The sequence below is a fragment of the Ahaetulla prasina genome, chromosome 6, assembly GCF_028640845.1.
Source record: "Ahaetulla prasina isolate Xishuangbanna chromosome 6, ASM2864084v1, whole genome shotgun sequence".
Classification (NCBI taxonomy): domain Eukaryota; kingdom Metazoa; phylum Chordata; class Lepidosauria; order Squamata; family Colubridae; genus Ahaetulla; species Ahaetulla prasina.
In genome coordinates this window covers 43596750-43621356 of record NC_080544.1, presented here as the reverse complement: position 1 = coordinate 43621356, position 24607 = coordinate 43596750, and the positions used below count along the sequence as shown (strand labels likewise).

The 24607-nt window shown below is 34.7% G+C and overlaps 1 protein-coding gene across 4 annotated transcripts in view; it reads left to right on the top strand.

Annotated features, from left to right (window-relative positions):
• The window catches only part of EDRF1 (erythroid differentiation regulatory factor 1), a 33290-nt gene extending 8933 nt beyond the window's left edge, over window positions 1-24357 (top strand). Inside the window, exons 6-25 of one of the 4 annotated variants that reach the window (XM_058188383.1) lie at window positions 1217-1376; window positions 3270-3371; window positions 3643-3764; window positions 4383-4494; window positions 5309-5456; window positions 7206-7314; window positions 8236-8347; window positions 8881-9141; window positions 10173-10244; window positions 10338-10488; window positions 11337-11525; window positions 12276-12476; window positions 14339-14557; window positions 17481-17704; window positions 18640-18777; window positions 19773-19922; window positions 20066-20219; window positions 20422-20537; window positions 20831-20997; window positions 24014-24357. In XM_058188383.1, the coding sequence (XP_058044366.1) occupies window positions 1217-1376; window positions 3270-3371; window positions 3643-3764; window positions 4383-4494; window positions 5309-5456; window positions 7206-7314; window positions 8236-8347; window positions 8881-9141; window positions 10173-10244; window positions 10338-10488; window positions 11337-11525; window positions 12276-12476; window positions 14339-14557; window positions 17481-17704; window positions 18640-18777; window positions 19773-19922; window positions 20066-20219; window positions 20422-20537; window positions 20831-20997; window positions 24014-24182 (3076 nt within the window). In that variant the 3' untranslated portion in view covers window positions 24183-24357. Of the gene's footprint in view, window positions 1-1216; window positions 1377-3269; window positions 3372-3642; window positions 3765-4382; window positions 4495-5308; window positions 5457-7205; window positions 7315-8235; window positions 8348-8880; window positions 9142-10172; window positions 10245-10337; window positions 10489-11336; window positions 11526-12275; window positions 12477-14338; window positions 14558-17480; window positions 17705-18618; window positions 18778-19772; window positions 19923-20065; window positions 20220-20421; window positions 20538-20830; window positions 20998-24013 lie in introns of all 4 variants that reach the window. The other 3 variants (XM_058188382.1, XM_058188385.1, XM_058188384.1) reach the window with 3 other exon arrangements.
• Window positions 24358-24607: the final 250 nt, after the last annotated feature.

The following is a 24607-nucleotide window of genomic DNA, read 5'->3' as shown; positions in this document are numbered from 1 at the left end:
AAAAGGTTCTCCTTTGGATTAAAGTTTCCATGAACATGTAGTACTTGAATCCAGATGTAGTACCAAAAATGTATGATTTCTATTTAATATTTTTCTAAAGTACCTTGTTGCAAAGTCATGTCCGACCCATCGCGACCCCATGGACAACGTTCCTCCAGGCCTTCCTATCCTCTACCATCCTCTGGAACCCATTTAAGCTCACGCCTACTGCTTCTGTGACTCCATCTAGCCACCTCATTCTCTGTCATCCCATTCTTCTTTTGCCCTCAATCTTTCCCAGCATTAGGCTCTTCTCCAGTGAGTACTGGAGTACTAAAGTACCTATTGAAATTTAATTAACAGACTGTCTTAAGAGTTTGCATATTGCTACAAAGATAGGCTCATAAGTTTATACTTTTGTAATGATGAATCCATGTGGCTGAATGGCAGCAAATTGCATGCTTGAGAAAATATATTACTTTTCAGGTCTAATATTTAATTATCAGAAGCAAAATGATGAGACCCAGGGACAGGTAACTTCTTCAGGAAACTGGGTCCAAAGCAGAGACAAGGGGGAATCCCAAATTATACATATTTGACCTGTACAAATTATGCCAAAAGAGTGTTTCAGGGAAAGTAAATAGATGCTCTATATTATGCTATTTGCTCTATAGCAAATAGAATAATCTCCACAAAAAGACAGCACACACACACAATGTTTGTCACATCAAAATGCACCAAGACAAAACATGGACACCATATATTCACATACTATTTACTCATCCCTTATCTAGTACACCAATGATATTTTTCCATTATCCTTTCTGCCTGTGCTCCCTTGGTAGCTGGACATTGTGTTAAACTACAAAGACTTTTATAAACTTAAGGATTATCCTTGGAAAGAAATATGGCATTGTAAAACTAAGGCTAAGTTTTTAAGTATGATAGACTCCCATTTAAAAATGATAAATCTATTATGTTGTAGTTGCTTGGAATATAGCTACTATCTTGAGAACTTTAGTTTTATATAGATAAAAACAAAAGTGGCTGATTGAAAAATGTAATACTTACATTCTCTTCTGTTGAAACCATGCTGCGCTATGTGATAAAAAATACATTACAAAAAGTTCTTTATGTTCATGTTGTAACTATTAGGATGTTATTAAAAATAACAATATTAAAATGTAATGTTTTGTGAAAATGGTTTAATTAACATTTTCAGTTTCTTTCTTGTCAGTATCAATGGTGATGAAGCTGCTCAACCTGTTCCTGGTTCCAAAGAGCAAAATCAAGAAGAGACAACGGAAGATGAAACGGATGACCCTAGCAGGGTTTCTTGGCCAGCTCCTTTTGAAATGCCTTCCTCCCTTTCTGAAGATGCAAGTGCTTCTAATCAGGTAAATATTGTGTCCTTTCTAACTTGATAGTAGCAGTTGTTTCTTATAGCCCCCATTGCCAATGTCTGGTGACTGTTGAGCAGCAGGGAAAAATTGCTGCTTCCTGCCCTTTTTTTATAAGTAGATGGGAGCAAAATACATCTTACAAATGAGTGTGTTAATGCTCACTAGATAGTGTTCAGGATGTCCAAGTCATTAATGTACATGAGCTTAAGTATAAATCCAATATAAATTAGACTAATTGTGCTTTTTGATTTGCTTTGATTGTGTTTCAGAAGAGATTATAAAGAGCTACAGGTAACATGAATATTTGTGAGCTTCCTAGTCATATAGAAAGTAAAAAAGCTTGTTTGAGAAAAATACTTAAATTATGCTCTTTTCTGGTTTGATATGGTTTTCTTCCCTGTTTTAAGCTCTGAATGTAGAACGGAAAAGAAACTTCAAAAAATAGATTGCTTAAAGCCTATATAATACCTTATGTCCTTATTTATGTCAGGCCAGGTTTAATTGTTATTACTTTGCTTTAGGCAATCCTGTTAATAAGGAAAATCTGTAATTTAATCTTTGTATATTGTTAGGAAAAAAGTGTCAAGCCTCTGCTATATAATCGTTACTTTTGCTGATGATATAAGGTGCTCTTCAAGTATATTCCTGTTCTTCATATGTTCTTGAATTTGTTCCATAAATTTTCCTGTCTCTTTATGGTCCATCGTTACAGAAATTCTGGTGTAAAATGTTCCAGAGTCCCAAGTATCCAAAAAAGGAGAAATCTGTGTTTTGGTCTATCCCAAACTTCTCCCAACCCTCTACAGCACTCTTGTGCTCCTTATCTGGAACTCCTGCCGTTTCTGTTTAGCAACCCATCCATTTTGAGATTACGACTGTTAAATGATGTGCTCACATTATGTTGCATCTCTTAGCAATGGAAATCCCATCCAAATTGCCATTTTATCCTGACAACTACCTGCATTTGAGAAAATTCCCTCTGTATCAAGGTCACAGAATAGAGAAAGACACACATAGGAAGTCATAGACTCAAAGTTGGAAGGGATTGCTTCCTAGTGGAGGAATCCAGAAATAAAATACAAAATTGGATAACCGGCCAAGTTCAACTTCAACATATTCAATGAAGAAGAGTCCCATACCTCCCTAAGTAATTGTCAATACTGCTCTGATTTGTAGTATGTTCTTCCCGAGACTCTGAGAGTTCATATAATCTCTCTCTTCCTAGGATTTAACTGTCAATGATGACCCCCTTTTTAAGTTCAGATGGTTCCAAGTCTGGTTCTTAAACAGGATATATGATACTTCAGGTGGGGTCTGATCAATGTAGCATAGAATGAGATTACTAGAACCAGGAAAGCAAAGTCATTCCTTTGTGCAAATGTAGTTCTTGTTCTGAAAATGAGAGCTAGCCTTAAAAGAGAAACCAGGGTTTGTTTTTCCATAATTGGGCTCAGAAGTTGTGAGAATGAAAAACAGTTAATAAAACTGAAGACTATAATATAAATGCAAGCAAACGTTTTGTCATCCATTGGGAACATTTATAATTTTATTATTGCAAAACATTTCAGTACCTGTTAAGTACATATTGAAGACTAGCCTATAAATAATCTTGCTTGAATTGTATGTAGAAGTACGTAGAATCATATTTTCTGGATAAGACTTATTATATGAACAAAGAAATTGCAAAGACTAAACAAGGAGTTGTTTATAAACAATTTTCACGATGGACTGTTCAAAGGTATTGGTTGAAAAGAACCAAAATATGTATGCTAAGTGAAAGAAGCCTTCACAGATAGATTATCCAGTGTGCAAAATTGGTACTTTATTAAAAGCAGAGTTTATATCATTTCAACAGTAGAATCACTTATGCCCTTGTGCTTTTCACAGGGAAGTGTGCCTCTTGAATCCTCATATGTAGTGGGGCATGTGGCCTCAGCCCCCAAAGAACAAAACCTAACTACTTTGTTCAGTGACGGGGAAAGCAGTCAGGTATGATTTTATATGGAATTTGACCTGAGGAAAACCCCTTGCTCAGTTTGATTTACAGTGCAGCTGAGGGGAAAAATCATTTTTATCAATTGTTTTGTGGCACCTGCAATCTTGATTTTTTATTGTGAAAGTCTAGAATAGCTACCATGCATTACGGTTTATTTGCTCTTTGTGCACCTTGCTTTCTTTTAAGTCTGCAAAGCTATGCTACATTTTCTTTTATAATAAAGAGAATAAATGTTTATACATGGTATGTTCTTCAAATTTAAAGGGTCTTAAAAATGACTTCGTTAGGAACATCTTATGGACATTTGAAGATATTCACATGTTGGTAGGTTCAAATATGCCTATATTTGGAGGAGGAAGATACCCTGCTGTCAGCTTGCGTCTCAGGTGAATTAAGTGAATTAAATTAGATAGCTTCCTGTTGAAAAATGCTACTGTTGTTTTTTACTTATAACTTGTTGCTAAAAAGTCACTTCAAAAATGAATTCCTTATTCAATATGAACTAAGCTTAAGTAGTTCCAATGGATGACGAGCCTTCAAAAAGTCTAATCTATGTTTTGCCTATTTGGCAAAGAAAAGTACCTATTCAATATTGTTAATATATTAAATATGAAGGATTTAAAATATATAAAATATTGATAGGTCAAACTCTCTTATATTCTGGGTTGTATTCTGTATATGTTCCATTTTTGGCCTCTGTACTTCACTTGCAATTAATTATTTAATTTTTACGATCTTCCAATTACTTGGTTTTAAAGGACAACCTTAAAGTTGCTTCTTAAGTTGAAAAGTTTCTCCTACATAACAGAATAAAATTATAAAAATGGTCATTATTCAAAACCACTGTTGCAAATGTTTCCATTTTCCTATTAGTCCTGATAGCTAATATTCATAGGTTTATATTGTATTAATTTAGTATTTAATTTGAAATCAACACTTCTATTTATATTTTTAATGAGTCCTATTATTTTATTGAAATAACATTGCAGTATTTTTACTTTAAGGGATAACAATAAGCCAATTAATGTGCTAACAGGAATTGATTATTGGTTGGACAACTTGATCTGCAATGTTCCAGAACTTGTTATGTGTTTTCATGTCAATGGAATTGTTCAGGTAAGTTTTCCTTTCTTAATCTCAATCAGCAAAAGAATAAGTCAGAAGCTTAAAGTATACTTTTGCTATGATTTTATCCAATGTGGTATCCCCTACATATAAAGTTCTAATGTAACTTTTGAAGTTCTTAGCTAGCTTAGCTGGTTACTGAAGGACACACTAGTTGAAGAAAATGAAAGGCATCAAACACTTCATTGTGAATGTTTTTGTAAGCACGTTTTATTTGTAAGCAGTTCTGTACTTTCAGCAGTACACAAGAACTTACATTTATACGTGTTAATAAATGTGAATTCTTTGTTATATATCACAAAAAGTTGTGCAAGCTTTTCAGCTTTACAGGGAGTCCTCAATTTACGACCCTAGTGGAGCCTGCCCATTGTGACTGACAGCTGTTAAGCTAGACAGCCTTGCTTAATAACCACCACCTCCTGCTCTTCCTGATGCAGCAATTAAACAACCCACTGGTCATTAAATGGAGTATGGAGTGCCTTTGGTGGAGACCCTTGCTTGTCCCTGGATTCCCAAGGTCTTCTCCACCTTCGGAGACTCCCCAGGCCACACCCACCCCTCAAAGTCCCCACCAACTTTAGGGGAAGCACTGCAGCATCCCTCTGGTTGGTTGTAAGGGCAAATTACTGCAGGGGCACTTCAGAGACCGTAACTTCAGGACCAAGGTGTAAGTAGCTTTGGATGCATCCACCATAGTTTCAAACAGTTGCTAAAAGAGGACTACCTGTATAATGAAACTTTTGCAAGAAATACTCCAGATAGGTTTTTTTTTTCAGTTCTAAAAATTCTTCCATTTTTGTTGCAGAAATATGAAATGATTAAGACAGAAGATATACCCAATTTGGAGAATTCCAATTTCTCTACTAAAGTAATAAAAGATATTGCTCAAAATATTTTATCTTTTCTGAAATCAAATTGTACAAAAGAAGGACATACATACTGGCTGTTTAAAGGTAAACTTCCCCCTGACCGATAGTTTTTTTTTAAAAAAAATGTTTTTGAAAGGGCGATTTGCAATATGGTTGTGACTTGGAATTAAATATGGTACAGAAGGCTCACAGTTCTTAGAAAATGAATAGAATAGAATAGAATAGAATAGAATAGAATAGAATTTTTTATTGGCCAAGTGTGATTGGACACACAAGGAATTTGTCTTGGTGCATATGCTCTCAGTGTACATAAAAGAAAAGATACGTTCATCAAGGTACAACATTTACAACACAATTGATGATCAATATATCAATATAAATCATAAGGATTGCCAGCAACAAGTTATAGTCATACAGTCATAAGTGGAAAGAGATTGGCGATGGGAACTATGAAACGATTAATAGTAGTGCAGATTCAGTAAATAGTCTGACAGTGTTGAGGGAATTATTTGTTTAGCAGAGTGATGGCCTTCGGGTGTGCAGTGTTCTATAGCGTCGTTTTGAGGGTAGGAGTTGAAACAGTTTATGTCCAGGATGCGAGGGATCTGCAAATATTTTCACGGCCCTCTTCTTGATTCATGCAGTATACAGGTCCTCAATGGAAGGCAAGTTGGTAGCAATTATTTTTTCTGCAGTTCTAATTATCCTCTGAAGTCTGTGTTTTTCTTGTTGGGTTGCAGAACCGAACCAGACAGTTATAGAGGTGCAAATGACAGACTCAATAATTCCTCTGTATGAAGAATGAAGAAGATAGTGAAATAGTAATCTCTTTCCCAAAAGTTTCTAATCACTGGCTCTATTGACAACCCATAGAATGTCTCTCTTCATTTACACCAAGGGTGTCAAACGGGATTTCTTCGAGGGCCGGATCATCATTGTAATTTTCTGTGGGGCAGGTGGGCGGGACAGATTCCTCCTGTAGCACCTTGCCAGCCAAAATGGGGCGTGGGGGTTCACGTGCAAACCCCTGTGCCTCATTTTTACCCTCCATAGCTTCCTGCAGCACTTTGCCAGCTGTTTTAGGGCTGCTTTCGACCTATTTTTTGGGCTGCTTTTCGGACTGTTTTTGGCCAGAAGAGTGTTGCAGGAGGCCAAGGAGGGTGAAAATGAGGCATGGGGTGGGTGAGTGGGTGCACGCAGCCTGTTTTAGCCACCAGAGGCACTGTGGGGTGGTCCTTTGATATTTTCAGGCCGGCCTGTGGGCTGGATTTAAGCAGCCCTGATTTACACCAACATAAGGAGATAGTATTTTGTGTTATTAAGTTTGTGTTTGCCACTACTGTGATCTTGTGAGCTTTCAGGCTTCCAGGGAAAGGGAGTAATAGCAATAGCATTTAGATTTATATACGGCTTCACAGTGCTTTAAAGCCCTGTTAAGCAGTTTACAGAATCAACAAGCTAGGTCCTCATTTTATTGATCTCAGAAGAATGGAAGGCCTTGAGCCTGGTGAGATTCGAACTCCTGGCAGTAATCAGAATTAGCCTGCAATACTGCATTCTAACCACTGTGCCACCACGGTTCATATGTCTAATACCTTTATATATAACATGCACATAACCGAACAGGAAGAAAGTTTCAAATTTTTCAGTTTTCTGTGTTGGTCGGAAGAGCTTGACCCCATAATAATGGTTAGGTAAACTGAAAGCAGAATAAATCTCAGTCATTAGCTTTATATTCTAAATACTATATAGAATTACCAACAATTCTGGCTTTTTATTCTTTGGACTTCTAATTTTATCAGACAAACTGATGGAAAACATTTTTCCTTTCAGCAAGTGGAAGTGATATAGTGAAGTTGTATGATCTCACTACCCTATGTGAAGAAACAGAAGATAAATACCAAAACCCTTTCACAATGCCGGTAGCAATTCTTCTCTACAAGTAAGTTATTCTATATATCATGAGGATTCAAGAATATATAAAAGAAGGGTAGGGTGACCTTTTTTTAATATATGTACACTCAAAACCTTTACCAAAAGTTAAATGTTAATCCTAGTGGCTATGTAAAATGTTAATCCTTTAGGCACTTTTGATGCACCACTTAACTTTTAAAAAAGTAATTAAGTGGAATCTGGTATTGGGTTTTATATTGTAGGAGGCAAGAATGCAAGGAAAAACAAAATATTTTGTTTGAGCAAATTGTTATATAATTATAATGATAACATACTGTCAGTATAGCAACCTATCCTACCCTATAAGTATTTTGAATGGTTTATTAAATGGTTTGTTGCAGTATTTGATTCCAGTGTTGAAATACTAATATTAGTAAAAGTGCTAACTTGTGTATAAGAAAATTAGAAAACACAATGTTGGATTTTATTTTAATTTTGTAATCATCTAGGTACTTGAAGAAGTTGATCTGAAAAAAATCATTTTATATCTCATGCTGGTTTGTACCATAAGGATACACAATGTCTTTTGAGAGGGTGTTCAGTTTCATTATTTTCTCTTTTGATGGCAAAGGAAACATTATGGCAACTTTAGCTTGCTTTAGCCAAAAGGAGCAGTTGTGGGTCCATTAGAACCAAAGCCAGCCCTGGCAAACTGTTTATCAGAGAGTGAAATATCTCATAATCTTTATAAGATTTTTAACAGTTGCCTTCTAAGACAAAAGGGGGGGGGCAATGTGTGTTATTAATTTAAAGCATGTAAGAAAAGATTGTTTTCAATGACATCAGCATTTTGTTGTCATTAAAATATTTACAATACATTCTTTTCTGATACACATTTAAAATAAAATTTCAGTAGATATTTGAAATGTGCAAACTTTTGCTTCTTTTTTGTTCCCTTATTTTTGCTTAGAGTTGCATGCAATATGATGTTGAAAAAAACTCAAAACCGGAAATATTATGGTACTATTAGAACTTTACTCCTTAACTGCGTAAAATTATTGGACAAGGGCAGGCATCCTCAGGTAAGAATTAAATCTGTATATTCTTGTTTCCATAACACCTAGTGAAAACATTTTATGTATTGTAAACTGGTTAAAATTAAGTATATATTTGATCTCCAATTACAGTGGAAGACCCTTCATGTTTATGCAACCTCACTGAATTCTAGATTGCACATAATGCTAAGCCACTTCAATGAACTTCGGCTGTATACATTCTCTTCATGTGGTTTAAAGTATCTGGAATTTGTTGTATCTGACTTATATTTGAACCTGGACAAAAGCACAGTTTAAGTTAATTCAATTTGCCTTTTCAATTATAACAGTTAAAATACTGGCACCATGTCCTTTCTGGGAAATTTTGGGTTGAAAACTTATTCACATACTGCCAAAATAACTTTTAGTGTTATAAGTGAAGTTAATGACTATTCTACTATTTAAAATAAGCATGTTTTAACTACAATTTTACCTTTAAATCCATTTTTAAGATATTTGTAAAAAAAATCTAGTGCCGGGAGACCCTTTGAATTCTTATTTCTGTCTTTATTTCAAATAAGATTATTGCTTCAGCAAATTACATGCTCTCAGAACTGTTCCAATTAGATGAGCCAAAAAAAGAAGAAAGCAGCGAATTTCCTTTAAATGGCAACTCTGATGAAAGTTATAGTGAAGAAGAAGAAGAAATGCCTGATAGTGACGAAAATGGGTTGTATAGCACCAGCTCAGATTTTCCAGATGACAGCAAAGCCGTTGCTATAATCAAATCTGTTGGAGAATTGTCGGTACCTGAAAAATACAAGTCTACTCATCAAATACGTGTAAGTTTATCTACTGCATTTGAAATTCCACTTCTGTTAACACTGGGATTATATTTTATGGTCTAAATCTAAATATGTGGAATTCCTTTCTGTCAGAGTAATTAATATGAGAGGGACTTCAGTGGAAATATGTGCTTTTCAAAAATAGATATCTAAATAATTTATTTCAAGTAAATAACTTCATATTATTTTTTTCTAACCCTAACCCTATCAACTGTTTTAGCTTGTTAGAATCTTTTAAACTTAAGTTAGATGAATCAGTTAACCTACCACTTTTTTCCTCCTTTCTCTGTTCTTAATTCCAAATGTATGTGTTTATTCATATATTTTTTTTAAATTTGCATGTATGTCCTCTATGTATAATACGGATTATATCCGCACACTCTCAAACAATCCACCAAACTCCAACAATATCATTTGATTGTATGTATTACCACCGCTGCCTCTGGTTGTCTTTGATGAGAGACTATTCCTTACTGCAAAGGATCATTGGAAAAAGTATTATATTCATAACCTTCTGGAGTGACAACAGGGAAGGGATCATCATTACTTGGGGGGGGGGCGAGGTATTCCAGAGCAGGAGAACTACTTTACAAATAAGAAGCTGAACTTATGAATACTGGATTTCCTAACATCTTGGGAGGAAGACTTTATAACATGATATCTCAACCCATAGATATTGGATAGACATTCTACATAAAGTAGATGGTCCTGTAGGCCTTCCTGGAGTGTTTTCAATAATTGTTGAAAAAAGGTTCCATTTCAAATCTCAACAGTTAGAAATCACATGGTTTTCATTTGTATATAGTTCTAATTCTGTCCTATGTCTGGTGACTTTCTATCCGTATTAAACCTCTCTCTTAATTGTGTATATAAAAACCATTGAAAAGTAAATTCTGCAGTAAATTGTTCTCTTGATTTCATTTTAAGCTTATATTCTTTATAAGAATGGCTTCTTTGTTGGTTTTCAATGATAATATAAGCTGAATTCCACTAGTTTTATGAAAACGTCTTTTGTCTTTTCTATAAAGCCTAGCTGTGCCTTTCCTGTTTGCCATGATACTGAAGAACGATGCAGACTAGTACTCAGCTATGTTCTTGAAGTAAGTTATGTAACCGAGAAGTGTGCTATTTAACTGTTTTTTAATGTGTACATGTTGGTACAGTATTAAAAAGCTTTTTTCTTTAACAAATAGGGCTTAAAATCGGTTGATAGTAGCATCAAGAAGGAAAGTGATCTTCCTGCAGCAGACCCCAGTATACCTATCCCTTTAAAATACGAAGATGAATCATCAACAGTTGGCTCTGAATGCCTTGAAAAACAGATGGCCTTGTTTTTAGGCAAGAGTAAGTTTGGTTTGTTGCATCCTAAATGGCTTTTCACAGATGATAAACCTCTTTGTCAAGAAAGCCTTTAGCTCCAAATATTGCTTTCTTTATAAAGTTATTGTATTACTTTGAATTATATGTAAAACTTTGCTATTTTAACGTGTTTGTTTATGTTTAGTGTATTTATTATGAGACCTTTGCCAATTTGGTCTAGTGGTTAAGGCACCAGGCTAGAAATCTGGAGACTGTGAGTTCTAGTTCCTTCTTCAGGCATGAAAGCCGGCTGAGTGACTTTGGGCTGGTCACTTTCTCTTTGTCCATGATGTTTGGCTAGGGTGTCAAGCTGGTTTGTCAATTCCTGTTACAACCAATGGATAAATACTTAGTTAATTAAAAAAAAAAGAAGAAGCAGACCCGGCACTTGGAGGAAAATGCTATGACAAAAATTTGTTATGAGATATTTGAACATTCAGTTACTGCTTTAACAGTAACGTTAGGTTGTTGTATGTATATTAGTTGTTAACATATATTTTAAGTAAGTGGCTGTAAATAATTGTTTGTAGATAGAACATTGTTTTGATCTTACATATTTATTTGATCCTATATATGTTATTGATAAAGTAATAAGCAAAGGTTCTCCATGCCTTCAAAATTCCTGGCACATATGCCAATTGTTTTATAGAAATGGAAAAGTGACCAAAAGCTAAAACAGTTTAATTTGAATAAGGAATTTTACCCCAATATTCAAAATGGCTAAATTGCTAATTTGAAACTAAATTTAATTAAAATCCTAATTTAATTTCAAAATGTAATCCTTTTAACTTTTATGTTAAGATTGCTAATCATTGTTTCATTTCTTATTCTAGTGGGGTCATTCCAGGAAGTTAAACATTCCAGCCAGTCAGGAATGATCCCTGGAACCTGGCAATATAAAATGAAACTTCAGCTGATTTTAAAATCTTCAAAGGCTTATTATGTTCTTTCTGATGCTGCTGTGAGTCTTCAGAAATATGGGAGAGCATTACGGTACATAAGATTAGCTTTACAATGTTATGGTAAGTAGGACTTTTATTATATATCTCAGATGTATATTTTTATATCTACTTTAACACTCATAATTTCTTTATATCTGAGAGTTTTAAATTGGCTGCTTCAGATACAAATTATTTTATAATTTAATTATTTCTAATATCTCTGGAGAGGTCAGGCAGCAGGCAAATTGGTGAGGTTTCTTCCTGCCCCTCATCCCTCAGCCTCCTAGAATGCTCAGACCAACCTCAGTTCAACCCTAATCTTTTCAGTGAAGCAGGGGCATCAGGTTCGTAAATGTATAAATAAAGCATTGAATTCTCTCTATATAACTCTGATATATTTTTATTTTCTAAAAATGTCTAAGAAAACTGTGGGGAGCCCAGAGGTATTTTATTCCATAAATATGATGCTAGCAGTTTGTTTTTCTACATGCTGTCATCTGATTTGCTATTTTTTTAAAAATCAAATTATTATAAAATCAAGAGAAGCAAGGAGATTGGCAGTTCATTGGTATCCCCATCTGAATATACAGTAAATATGGATTCAGGCAATTATATTTGCTACTAGCAAAACACTAGTAAATACTACTCTTAGCACTTGCAATTTATGTAAGCATGCTTGATGTTAGAAGTTAGATAAATGGACTTTTATTTCTTGAATCTGCCAGAAGCTTTGAGGCTAGAATAGTACAATTCGTCATAATGTGGTTTCTTAGTAATGAGATGTTCTAACTTCCAGTTCACCAATATCCTTTCTGATTTTTCCCCAATTAGATGCATATTGCTGCCTCTTCATGAACATGCTTTCTGAAGTACTCCTATTTCTTTGTCAGAGTTTAACTCTTTGTGGTGATATTCAATTAATGCTGGCCCAGAATGCAAACAACAGAGCTGCATATCTTGAAGAATATAACTTTCAAACAAAAGAAGATCAGGAAATACTTCATAGTCTACATCGAGAGTCTAGCTGTCAAGGTAATCATGACTGCAACCTGCGTATAACAATATGTCAAGCAGCTTTCCAAATCAAAATAAAAGAACTATCCTTTTTTTTCCGGTAGCAATTTATTGCCCTTTGAATCATTTTGGCAGTAAAATGCCTGGATCCAGTAAAATAAGCAGTAGCTGTGCATTTTATTATATAATTTAAGGACTTTTTATTTTTTTTCTTCAAACAATTTTTAAGGAATTGTTTGAAGCTGATCTCTAGCCAATGTCATTATGAGGGATATGTACACTCCATGTAATTTCAGAATAATTTGACTATTGGTAGTTCTTATTTAACAGTTTAGCGACTGTTCATAGTTATGAGAGTCATGAAACAAATAACTTTACGACAATTTTTCACATTTAAGACATGACTTGGATGTCTTTGGAACAAAAGAAAGCTGAAGTAAGATCAAAAGGGAAGTCTTCATTTAGCAACTGCCTAACTTACAACAGTAACTTTATGACTAAACCTTAACATTGATGAATTTTGCAGGTCTGTAAACGAAAGGTGAAGTAAGATCATAAACACAGTTGTAGTTTCACTCAACTGACTTGTTAGTCTCAATTGTGGTCTAAACAAGGACTACCTGTAAAGTAAACAGATATAGTTATCTGATATAGATATGTCTATATAGAGATATAGATACAGATATAATAGTAATCCAAATGGCTGTAATGATGAAGCTAGTTCAGACTTTTCTAAAATCTGGATGTTCAGGTTCTAATCTGTATTCCAACCGATAGGTAGCACATTGTAATTAACCTTTTATTTGTGATTGCCCATATCGAATGTATAAATGATTATAGACATTTATTTAGAACTTGAATTTTTATACAGTATTTAAGCTTTCTTTGGTCTAAATCAGTGGTAGTCAACCTGGTCCCTCCCGCCCACTAGTGGGCGTTCCAGCTTTCATGGTGGGTGGTAGGGGTTTTGTCAGATACTGAAGCACTTTTTTTTTTTTACTTTAATTGACTTTTCTAAAAAAAATTCATAGCATTATTTAAAAACATTTTCATTAGGTTTTCATAAAATTCCCCATGACAATTTAAATTTCTGAAAATATACTATTTATATCGCCTGCGCATAAGTTTAGTTCATGTTACATAAGTGAAAATAAATGGCGCTATAGTGCGACCGCAAACAAAAGTGCCTCGTCCCAGAATAGCTCGCACATCTCCCCCCACACCACCCAGCTGTAACAGACAAGCAGAGCTGGTAGCCGGCGCCCCACCAAACCCAATGCACGATGTGCGAGAGACATGCGCAGATGACGATACACGGCGCGTTACTGTGGAACCGGTGGGCGGTTAGAAAATTTTATTACTAACAGAGATACAAAAGTGGGCAGTAGGTATAAAAAGGTTGACTACCCCTGGTCTAAATGGAAAGAATGGAAGGAGTTGGATACAGCTCTAGACAACTTTCAAGATGGTGGCTATGTGGGTCAGAAGGATTCTGCCAGCAGTATTGAAAATTATTGAGAGGTACAGCAAAATCTAGAGGGGTATACCCCCTATATTACTTTATAGTGTACTATAGCCACTAGGTTTGGCCACTATGGCCAAAGATTCCATTGCATCAAATTGGAATGGATCTAAACAAAACTTTAGCTAGAAATATCTAGAACAGAAATGCAATAGTTTTTGTCTTCCTGGTCAACAATGGATTATTGCCTCATTTTCTACATAATAGCTCTTAACAATGTTTTGCATGTACAAATGATAGTGAATGTCTAACTACTAGCTGATTCCAGAATTCTTCTTAAATTGTTTTTCAGTAGCTTTTTATGTACTTCTATATAGTAAATATTTGGCAATTTACTATGCTAATTTTTTTCTTGTAGTATTTTCTTGGGCTACTGACCTATCTACAGATTTGGAATGCCAGCTTTCGGTCAGTTGCAAATGTTATGAAGCAGCTCATGAAATTTTGCTTTTTAGTAATTTAAAAGAGCAGAATCCAGAGCAGTATACCCAAGTAGTGAAGAGAATGGGCAATATTCAAAATGAGATTGGAGTATTTTATATGAACCAAGCTGCTGCTTTACAAAGTGAAAGAGTAGGCAAGTATATTTATATGTGTAGGTGTTTATTTTAGCCATGTGTGTATGTATACATTCTGTTGGTATTTTAAACATGAATCTACAATTATCAGAAAACAATCCCAAAAGTAGAAGATAATCTGCTGATTGTGTACAATGTAATTGAGAAACTGCTATGCAGAATCTAATTAATTAAGTATAAATGTAAAGCATTATGAAGTCACTTCCATAAAAGTAGGTACAATATTGCCAGTTTAGGAAAATAATTGGGAATAAGCCATAGGACTTGATGCTCCTTTGCCTAGTGTTTCTTTCAAATGCCAAGCTGATTTAGTTGCACATTCTTGGCAGAAAGCAAAAATAAAATTTATAATTTTATTTATTTATCTATTTATTAAACTTATATTGCTGCACATCTTACCAAAGTAAATATTATAAAAAACAAAGATAAAAACCCTAGGTGAGAATAACTATAAGAATATAAGAATAACAACAGTGAAGCCATCTAAGCAAGTGTTTAGTTCTCTGGGAGCCTCAGTTCTGATAGCATAGCAAAGTCTTAAGGGCCTTCTGGAATGTTAAGGGCCTTCCGAAAGGGTTGGAGTTAAACTAAAATTAGGGGAGGGGAAATATGTTCCATAAGGCCAATGCCATGGCATGGCAGAGAAAGCATGTCTCTTGGCACCCGCCAACTGTAGGTCCCTAACTGATGGTACCTGCATCATACCTGCTCTGCCAATTTAATTACAGCTTTCATTGCTATTATTTTTTTCTTTCAAGAAGAGAACCAAAAGTTTATTCTTTCAGAGTCAGGGGTAATATTTAAAAGAATCAATACAATATTATTGCTTGTAATTGCAAGAAATTAAATGATTCTGAAATAAATAATCCAACTTTTTGTTATATGCTTTCTCAGTTACTATTACAAAAGAAAAACTGAATCAAGTATAAACATGCCATTTCATTCTTACAATATAGCCTATATTTTCTCCCTTAATTTTCTACCAAATTTTCCATTAACTTCTTTATTCTCTATACCCATGGAGTTACTCACAAACTATATGAAGTGGAATTTATATAGGTTTCTAATACAAAAGATTAACAACCGTATATTTTGGACTATAAGACACTCTGGACTATAAGACTTTTGGGGAGAAAAGCAAGAAAAAAAATCTGCCTCTGCCTCTCAGCAATTTGCCTCCTTGCAGCAAACAGAAAACACAGCTTGATTTAGCACGAGCAGATGCGGGGATCGCCGCCACTTCTGTGCACCTCATTTTTGGCCTCCGTGTGCTCCATTTTTTACTTCCGCATGTTCTGTTTCTGTTTGGCCTCCACATGTCCTGTTTTTGACCCACCGCCACCTATCGCCACCGAATAGGACATATGGAAAATGGGATGTGCAGAGGCCAAAAATGGGGTGCGCAGAAGCCGAAAATGGGGTGCGTGAAGGCAGTGATAGGCGGCCTATCACTGCCTCTGCACACCCCATTTTCGACTCCCTCCTCCCCACACCAGCCTGGAATAGCTGATGGTTGGTATTCCAGGAAGCCAATACAACCACCAATCAGCTCCTCGTGCTAAATCAGGCTGTGTTGAAGCTGACCAGGCTGTTTGCTGCAAGAAGGCAAATTGCTGGGAGGCAGAGGCCGAAAGGTGGGGGCTGGTGGGTGGGCAGGGCTTCGGCAACATTCGCTCTATAAGATGCACAGACATTTCCACACACTTTTGGGGGGGGGGAGTGCGTCTTATAGTCCGAAAAATGCGGTACTTCACTGGAATAATAATGCAGGAAGATAATGGACTGTTTTTCATACCCATGTACTAATCCTTCCTGCAGAGAATGCTCTGTATTGTCTTCTCAGGTTCACATTATTTCTGGTGAGATTTTACCTATCCCCATAATCTTCCTGTTGGTTTTTTGATACAGATGATTCCCGATTTTTCCCTTCTCAGGCTGCTGTCCTGCCTGGTTTGTTTTCTTTTTTGATTTAATTCTAGTCTCTAAGTAATCTTTTCTTCTTCTCATCCTGTTGGTGATCCATTTTAGTTCATTAGTTTAGTTTATTTCAGGTTTTCAATCTCATGAATATGAACTTTAGTGTCTGAAACTGTTTAGTAGTATCTAAAGCAAAATCTCTTCCTTGTTTATTAAAAATAGTATTGTTAACTTTCAACAGAAATTCCCATAACCTTGTAGAAAAAAAGTCTTACTGTTTATTAGTCATTAACCATATAAATACCAAGGAGAATTCCATTGCTTTTGTTATACCTGTAAACACTTCTGTGTATACTGTTTGTTTATAATATATATAATGATGCCTATCTTATGCAAAATGCTCCTAGATTTCATTGGGTTTTTTCATTGTTCATTTATAACTTGATACTATATCTATAGAAAAGATCAAACAGAATTTGCATCTGTGATCTGATAAATTATATATATTTTAATCAGATCAAAACTTACGATATCTATGGTATTTTTAAAAATAAAATCTGGAAACATTTTAATAACATACAGTACATGAGATTGTTAACCTGAAAACATTATAATTAAATATGCCTTTTGAAAAATATTCTGCTTTAGGAGTAATTTTCCTGTGAAGTCTAAGAATTTATATTTAGATCCTTTGCTATTTATATTTATGACTTTCTCACAATCCTGGTAACTATCATGGGACCAAAAAGTTCAGGAAGAAAAAAAAAGTTGGAAACAGCTTTTTAAAAATATTTATTTGTTCGTTTTTGTACTGTCATGCTGCTGACTCCTCACAGTTTCTACTGTCCCTTTTGGAAAAACAAAAACATTTGAAATATTCTTTATGCATTTAAAATAAACATATTTTTATTTCATTTTCCAGAATGGTGTTCAGATGTTTATTCCATATAGTTTTTTCTGAGTTCTTTGAATGAAATGGGTCCTTTTCCTTTTATTCTGTTATAGAGAGCAAAATGGTATCTACAGCAGAGCAGCAACTTTGGAAGAAAAGTTTCTCTTTTTTTGAAAAAGGGATTCAGAATTTTGAATCCATTGATGATTCAACCAATGCTGCTCTTCTCTTGTGTAACATGGGAAGGTTAATGCGGATTTGTGCACATGCACACTGTGCGGTGGGTGGAGACTTCAAAAGAGAATTTTCTCCTGAAGAGGCTCTTTATTATAATAAGGTGAGGCTAGACCTAAACATTTAAGCGGACTGCAATACATCAATGGAATAATATTAGTACACTAATTTTATAATCATGGCATAGGCTTACATTTTCAAGGGTAGTACAATAATTTTAGTATGAACTTCATGCTAATATTTATTATGCAGTTTTATCTTTGCTATGGGCAAGAAATTCATATTAGTATGTACATTTTATCTTGGCAATATCGTTAAAAATCATTCTTTCAAACTTACAACTCCTTTAAAATTTTTAATAGGTCTTTAATATAATATGGATAGACAGCTTTTATTGTACTTGATTCAGATTGTTTTTCCACTGGATTATTTATATTAGTAACTACTCACATTGGGGCTTCATATTGTAACATGAGATAAATACGTTGTGGAAGCCCGAATAGCTCTTTACTTTGTCTTTTTCCACATTCTTTCCTTAATAGAAAACAGTCACAAAATAGGACATATTTTTTTAAAAGCCTAATGAACACTTTGGGTATAAGATCCTGATTTGTGATCATAAAAGGATATTGCTTTGAATATACAAGAATTTACATTGAATCTTTCATTTATTAATATTTGAAAACTTGATAAATTGTGAAAATATTCTCAGAATCCAAAATATATAGAGAGATTTAAAAGCAAAGTAATATTCCGTAACTCTTGACTGTTTGTTATACTCAGATATCCCAAATTCCTATTCCCAAAGGCTAGGAATTCCATAGTCCTTTATATCTGGAGAATTCCACATCCAGAAACTCTGGACAACAGTCCTCTTAATATAATTGTATTTATACTTAGCATTAAAAATCAGCCCACACTATTGACTGCTCTTTGTGAGACTTACAATAATATTACTATTACTGGTTTCCATACATCTGTAAATGTCTCATATTCCATAATTATTAAATCTTATAGGCTGTTGATTATTATCTGAAGGCCTTACGATCGTTGAACAAAAGAGAAGTCCATCCAGCTGTTTGGGATTCTGTCAACTGGGAACTGTCCACCACGTATTTTACCATGGCAACTCTGCTGCAAGACTATGCACCATTATCTAGGAAAGCTCAGGAACAGGTATCAGATTTGACCTGATTATTGAATATCAACTATTGCTTTACTAATGGGTAGATAATGAGGATCTATATGTGGTTTGTTAAATGCCACAATAATATGATTGTTTGTTATTGAATGGCTGTGTTGCTTCTCTGTTAAGTTCCATCAAATAGTTCTACAGAATTTAAACTAAAGTTTAAAACAACTAAATTAAAACTGTATTGCAATATACAGACTTAAAAAGAATGAAAAACCTGATATAGCGATGCATCTTGATAAAAATTATTAATGATTTCTGACATACTTCCAAGACAAAAAAAATCATACAAGGTTGCAATAAATAAGGAAAACTATATTCAGGTAACTGTTCCTTAGAAATCCCATCAATAGCATTATGAACAGGATTCTCAAAGAGCTCTGTGATTGGATTGGTACACTTGGGACAATTTTTCCAGGAGATAGGTGGGCCCCCCATTACTTAAGACAGAAATGCACAATCTGAGGTCCTTTTCAGAGCCCCATGGGCCTTAAAGCTCTTTCAATAATTTCAACTGAATTGCAAATACTGCATGATAAAAAGAGGCGAACTATGTATGTAGTGAGTATTCACTTTAACTGCATTCAGTTAATGTAATTTAATTGTAAATAAGTATACAGTACTTCTAAATGAGATCAGATCAAGTGTATTTTTTTTGTCCTGGTTCTACTGATCATGCTTTAGAATATCATGCCATTCATTTGTTGCCATGGTCAGCTATGGAAACCTGGAAGAAAATTCAGGGAAATCAATATCACTTTGTGTTTCTGACATAGGTCATTCTTGTGGGATTACCAGTGCAGTTTCAATGGTGAACCTAGGCCTGAAAATAGATTTCATGTAATACTATTGGGAGACAAATTATATGATCACTGTCAAGGCTTATTACACTTTATCATTTTGGACAGGACTATAATGGAATTATGAGTTGAACTGATTTTAATATAAATTTTGAAAATTTTTCTTTTGTGTTTTTTAGATAGAAAAAGAAGTTAGTGAATCAATGATGAAATCTTTGAAATACTGTGATGTTGAGTTAATGACTACAAGGCAACCTCTTTGCCAGTACCGGGCAGCCACAATTCATCACAGGTTGGCTTCCATGTACCACAGCTGTTTGAGAAATCAGGTATTTTCTCTAAAATTGAACAGTTACATGGTCTTTCTGTGAATGTGCATGCCTATAAACCTATGTGTTGGTAAAATGTCCTAATATAAAACATTGGTTGCTATTCTCTTGAGCTGACTTGTCAAACTATGTTGTTGATGAAGGTTGGGGATGAGCATCAGCGTAAACAGCACAGGATACTGGTTGATCTTCATTACGGTAAAGCCGTGAAGTTTTTTCAGCTCTTGAAGGATGCACCATGTGAACTTCTCCGCGTGCAATTGGAAAGAGTGGCCTTTGCTGAATTTCAGATGACAAGTAAGTAAATTAAATTAAAGCATTTCCCTAATTTAGAGTACAATCCTATTTTAAACTGATGAGTAGTTTTCTGAGAACTTGTTGGTGGTGACTTAGAATAAAATGTTTGCAGTATGTGTTCAAAAAGAAAATTTGTAGATTCTTATTTTGTGGCAGGGCAGTGATGAACTATTAATGTTGCTTACTTTTCTGATTCTACTAGGTCAGAATAGCAGCACCGGAAAACTAAAGACTTTGTCTGGGGCCTTAGATATAATGATTCAGTGTCGGTCTGTTTTTCAATCTATCAGGAAAGAGCTTAGTGCTGAATGTGAACAGGTAACACTTACTTTTCATATTTGCATATTATGTTCGGATTTACTTTGTATTATATTGTATATCATGTTTGGTCAAAGTATCAAAGTTCATATTTGTTACAAAAAGTTCATATATCAAAGTTCGTATTAGGTATAAAAAGTTGTTTGATTGGACAGGTTCAATTTTTATCACTTCACTTTAAGTACTTTTTCTAAAATTGTAATATTATAGAGTTCTGACTGTAGAAGCGCACCTAATTTGGAAGGCATACTGTATGGGCATTACAATAATTCCATAACACCCTTTTTGTTTAGAAATGTGTTGATGACTCAAACAATGCTGAGAGAGTTCCTGTTGAAGATCTATCTACTAACCTTAATAAAGAAGAAGTATTGAAGCTCCTTAGTATATTTGAATCTCGATTGTCTTTCCTTCTTCTTCAGTTCATCAAGTTGCTTTCGTCAACCAAGAAGAAAATGGGGTAAATGCCAGCATATTGTGTTATTTTCATTTAACTTGATTCCAAACCATGGAGAAATTTCTTTTTAAATGTGAATTTGAATCACTGGCTGGGTGTCAATACTCGTAGAAATCCTAGGATAGTTTTACAAACTCTGCAGAATTACCTCCTGCTCTTTTATGTGTGTTCTGTATATGTGGTCATATTTTAGGAGGCACAAACAGTTGGGTAAACCATTCATTTTAGTGTTTCATTTTAATTTACTCCATGTTCTTATCTAGTGCAAACTTTGTTAAGTGAGGAAATGCTTGTTTATCTATCTTTCAAAGTGCTACATATATTCTGTTGAACATAGAAGATTTAGATAGGAACTGAAGATATAGAAAAATGGTATTACCCTTGTTTTCTATATGGAACGTGGTGGCTCAGTGGCTAAGACCCTGAGCTTGTCGATCGAAAGGTTGGCAGTTCAGCGGTTCGAATCCCTAATGCTGCATAACGGGGTGAGCTCTCATTACTTGTCCCAGCTTCTGCCAACCTAGCAGTTTGAGAGCATGTAAAAAATGCAAGTAGAAAAATAGGGACCATCTTTGGTGGGAAGGTAACAGCATTCTGTGTGCCTTTGGCGTTTAGTCATACTGGCCACGTGACCACGGAGACGTCTTCGGACAGCGCTGGCTCTTGAAACAGAGATGAGCATTGCCCCCTAGAGTCAGGAACGACTAGCACATATGTGCGAGGGGAACCTTTACTTTTATATGTATCAGGCAAATTCTGATTTCTTTCATATGTGCTTAATTCATACGTATATTTCATATCTGGTACCAATGGATAAAGGTAATAAATTACCTGCTTTTGTTGTGTAGTTTACTGAATCTCAGAGCTGTTATATCAAGTGAGGAAAGTTTTTGTTTTTAGCATTAAGCTTTTATTACTTTGATTCAACCAAATGGGAAAACTGTCAATGTTTTTTTTTATAAGAAGGGAAGGGAAAGTAGATACTCTGCAGTCTTGCCAGAAAAAAGTCAATAATCAATTTAAAACTGACAACGGTAGCATTCCAGGACAAAAGATATCCATAAAGAAAAGGCGATGAATGTATGGCAGGTTGAAATTGTAATAGAAGGTTCACATTGTATTAAAATTTCTAAGTCTCCACAAGATGGCAGTATAAATACAGAACATAAAAAATATAATTCCTATTTCAAAATTAATTCATTTGTTATATAACCTGTTGATACCAATAATTGCTCTAATTGGTACTAGTAGTAATAGAATATAATGGTACTATAGTAATAGAAGTTTATTGTATCTGACCATAGTTTTAGAAGTTTGAAATTTTCATTTGGGGAAGATGGAGGGAAACTAAAATCAGTATTTTTTTTTCAAAGAGTATGACATAAATCATCAGCTGTACTATATTTTTCTCATTAAAACATGATTTTAAAAAGACCATATAGGTAGTCCTTGTTAACAACTGCCTTGTATTATATGACCCATCCTCACAACTGCGCCCTTTGCAAGTCTGTAAAGCAAATCAAGATAATAAATCCAGTTGTGGTTTTACTTAGGAACCACTTCACATCACCACCAAGCTGGTCCCAAGTGTGGTCTCTAAATAAGGATCACTTGTGATATTTTTGAACTCTTTAATTATGACTGATATTATAACACTTCTGCTTTCCAGCAGTGAACAGCCATGATAGCAGGATTGCCAATAGTTCTGTGGTTTGGGACTTGGTATCTAAATTCAAGTTTTAGGTTTGTGAAATTTTAATCAGCATGTCGTATTGTATTTTAGGGAGATAGATGGTAGAATATTACCCTGGTTTGCATCTGCATTTATATAATTTGATAACTTGCACATGTCAACAGAGTCCATTTAGAACAGTTTTCATGCTGTGACATTGAACTTATTCAAACATTCAAGTCACAGTGTGATTGTCAAACCCCGAAATCCCAGGGTTTGCCATACCGGGGATGGGAAAGAGCTCCTGCATTGGTGATGGGAGGTGGGGACTTGGTGGCTGCAGTGGTGTGCCAAAGAACACCATGGATCAGCTGTGCCCCATTGTAAGCCTCATAGAAAATAAATAAAAGGGCAAAAGTCACATTTTTAATTTAATTTTTTTTCAACTATATGAAATTAATTTTGCTACTAAGAAACAAACTAACCTTAAGCTGCCTAGGGAGACATTTGAGTCCAGTATTCTGCACAGAAAGATTAGGAGTGTCCCTTGAATTTATTTCAATTCTCTGCTAAAATTCACACTTTGAAATACTTCAAAGCAATGAGAGTACAGTATTTTAAAATAGAGCAAATTCACAGGGATATAATTTCTTAATTTGATGCATTTTCTCTTTGATTAAAATAAAATGTAAGAGGTTTCCTTCATGGAAACCTATAGGCAATATTGCATTAAGAGAATATATGACCCAATCAATGCAATTGCAGTGCATAAACCAGGTTGCTATTGTTACATGCCTCTCATTATATTTGGCTACATAATCCATTTTAAATTGATAATTAGAAAAACAGTTCTGAATATTCTAATAGAATTACTGGAATTAGATTTGTGTAACTGGTAAATATAATAATTTAGGCTGTTGCTTCCGTTGCCAAACATTAATACTTTAATTACTACTTCTTGTATTGATTGAAAATATTTACGGAAAATATCTGCTTTCTTATTAAAAAGGATGGGAAAGATACATGCAAATAGATGTTTTCAGTTAACTTTATATATGGATGCATTTCCAAAAGAATATAAGTTTTTGATCCAATAAATTGCCACCAAAATAAATCTTTCTCGTTCCTAGAAAAACTGTTTTTAAGGATTTGAACAACTTTTAGAAGCAGTATGAGATGTTACTCAAAAACCTTCAGTGGGGGAAAAATTGATGTAAATTAGGGAACTCTCCTCCTTGAACAAACGGAAGTGTCTCTTGTTCCTATTGATGTGCTGTAGCAAAGACAGTATTTTTCAGAGTTCCTTATGCATTTGGATAACCTCTGTTCCACTCTACTTTTCTCTAGTGGTAAAGATGAAGAAAACCTTAAGGTGAATAAGTATGCTTACTCACTTCTCTTGCGATCAGCAGCAAACAAAAATCTAACTTTACTGGAAAGAACAGATGTTATTTTAAACATACTACAGCAGCTGACTCAGGACAATGAAGGAAATAATCTGGGAATTCAACCTTAATGCTGGCATATTGCATTGTGGTAAATCAGTGCCTTGATCAAAATGGAATGTGTGCTTCTGTCCAATATGGACTGCTTGATTTTATTTATATTGTTACATATTTAAGATTGTACAGTTGGAAAAATAAACTTTGACCATTATTCTTTAAATGTCACTGTAAGGGTTTTTTTTGGTTTATTTTATTTATTTGTTAAATTTATTTGCCACCTATCTCACCATGAGGCTACTCTAGGAGGCTTGCAATAATAAAAAAGAAGAAAAAGGAAAAGATGTGTAGAAGACAGAAGTGAAATAATAAAGCAGGGGTATCAAACTCATGTCACTGCAGCATCACTTGATGTATTGGGTATCCCCGTCGCTAAAATGGATGGGTATGGCTAGCACGTGATGCATCTGGTCCGTGGGCCGGGAGTTTGACAGCCCTG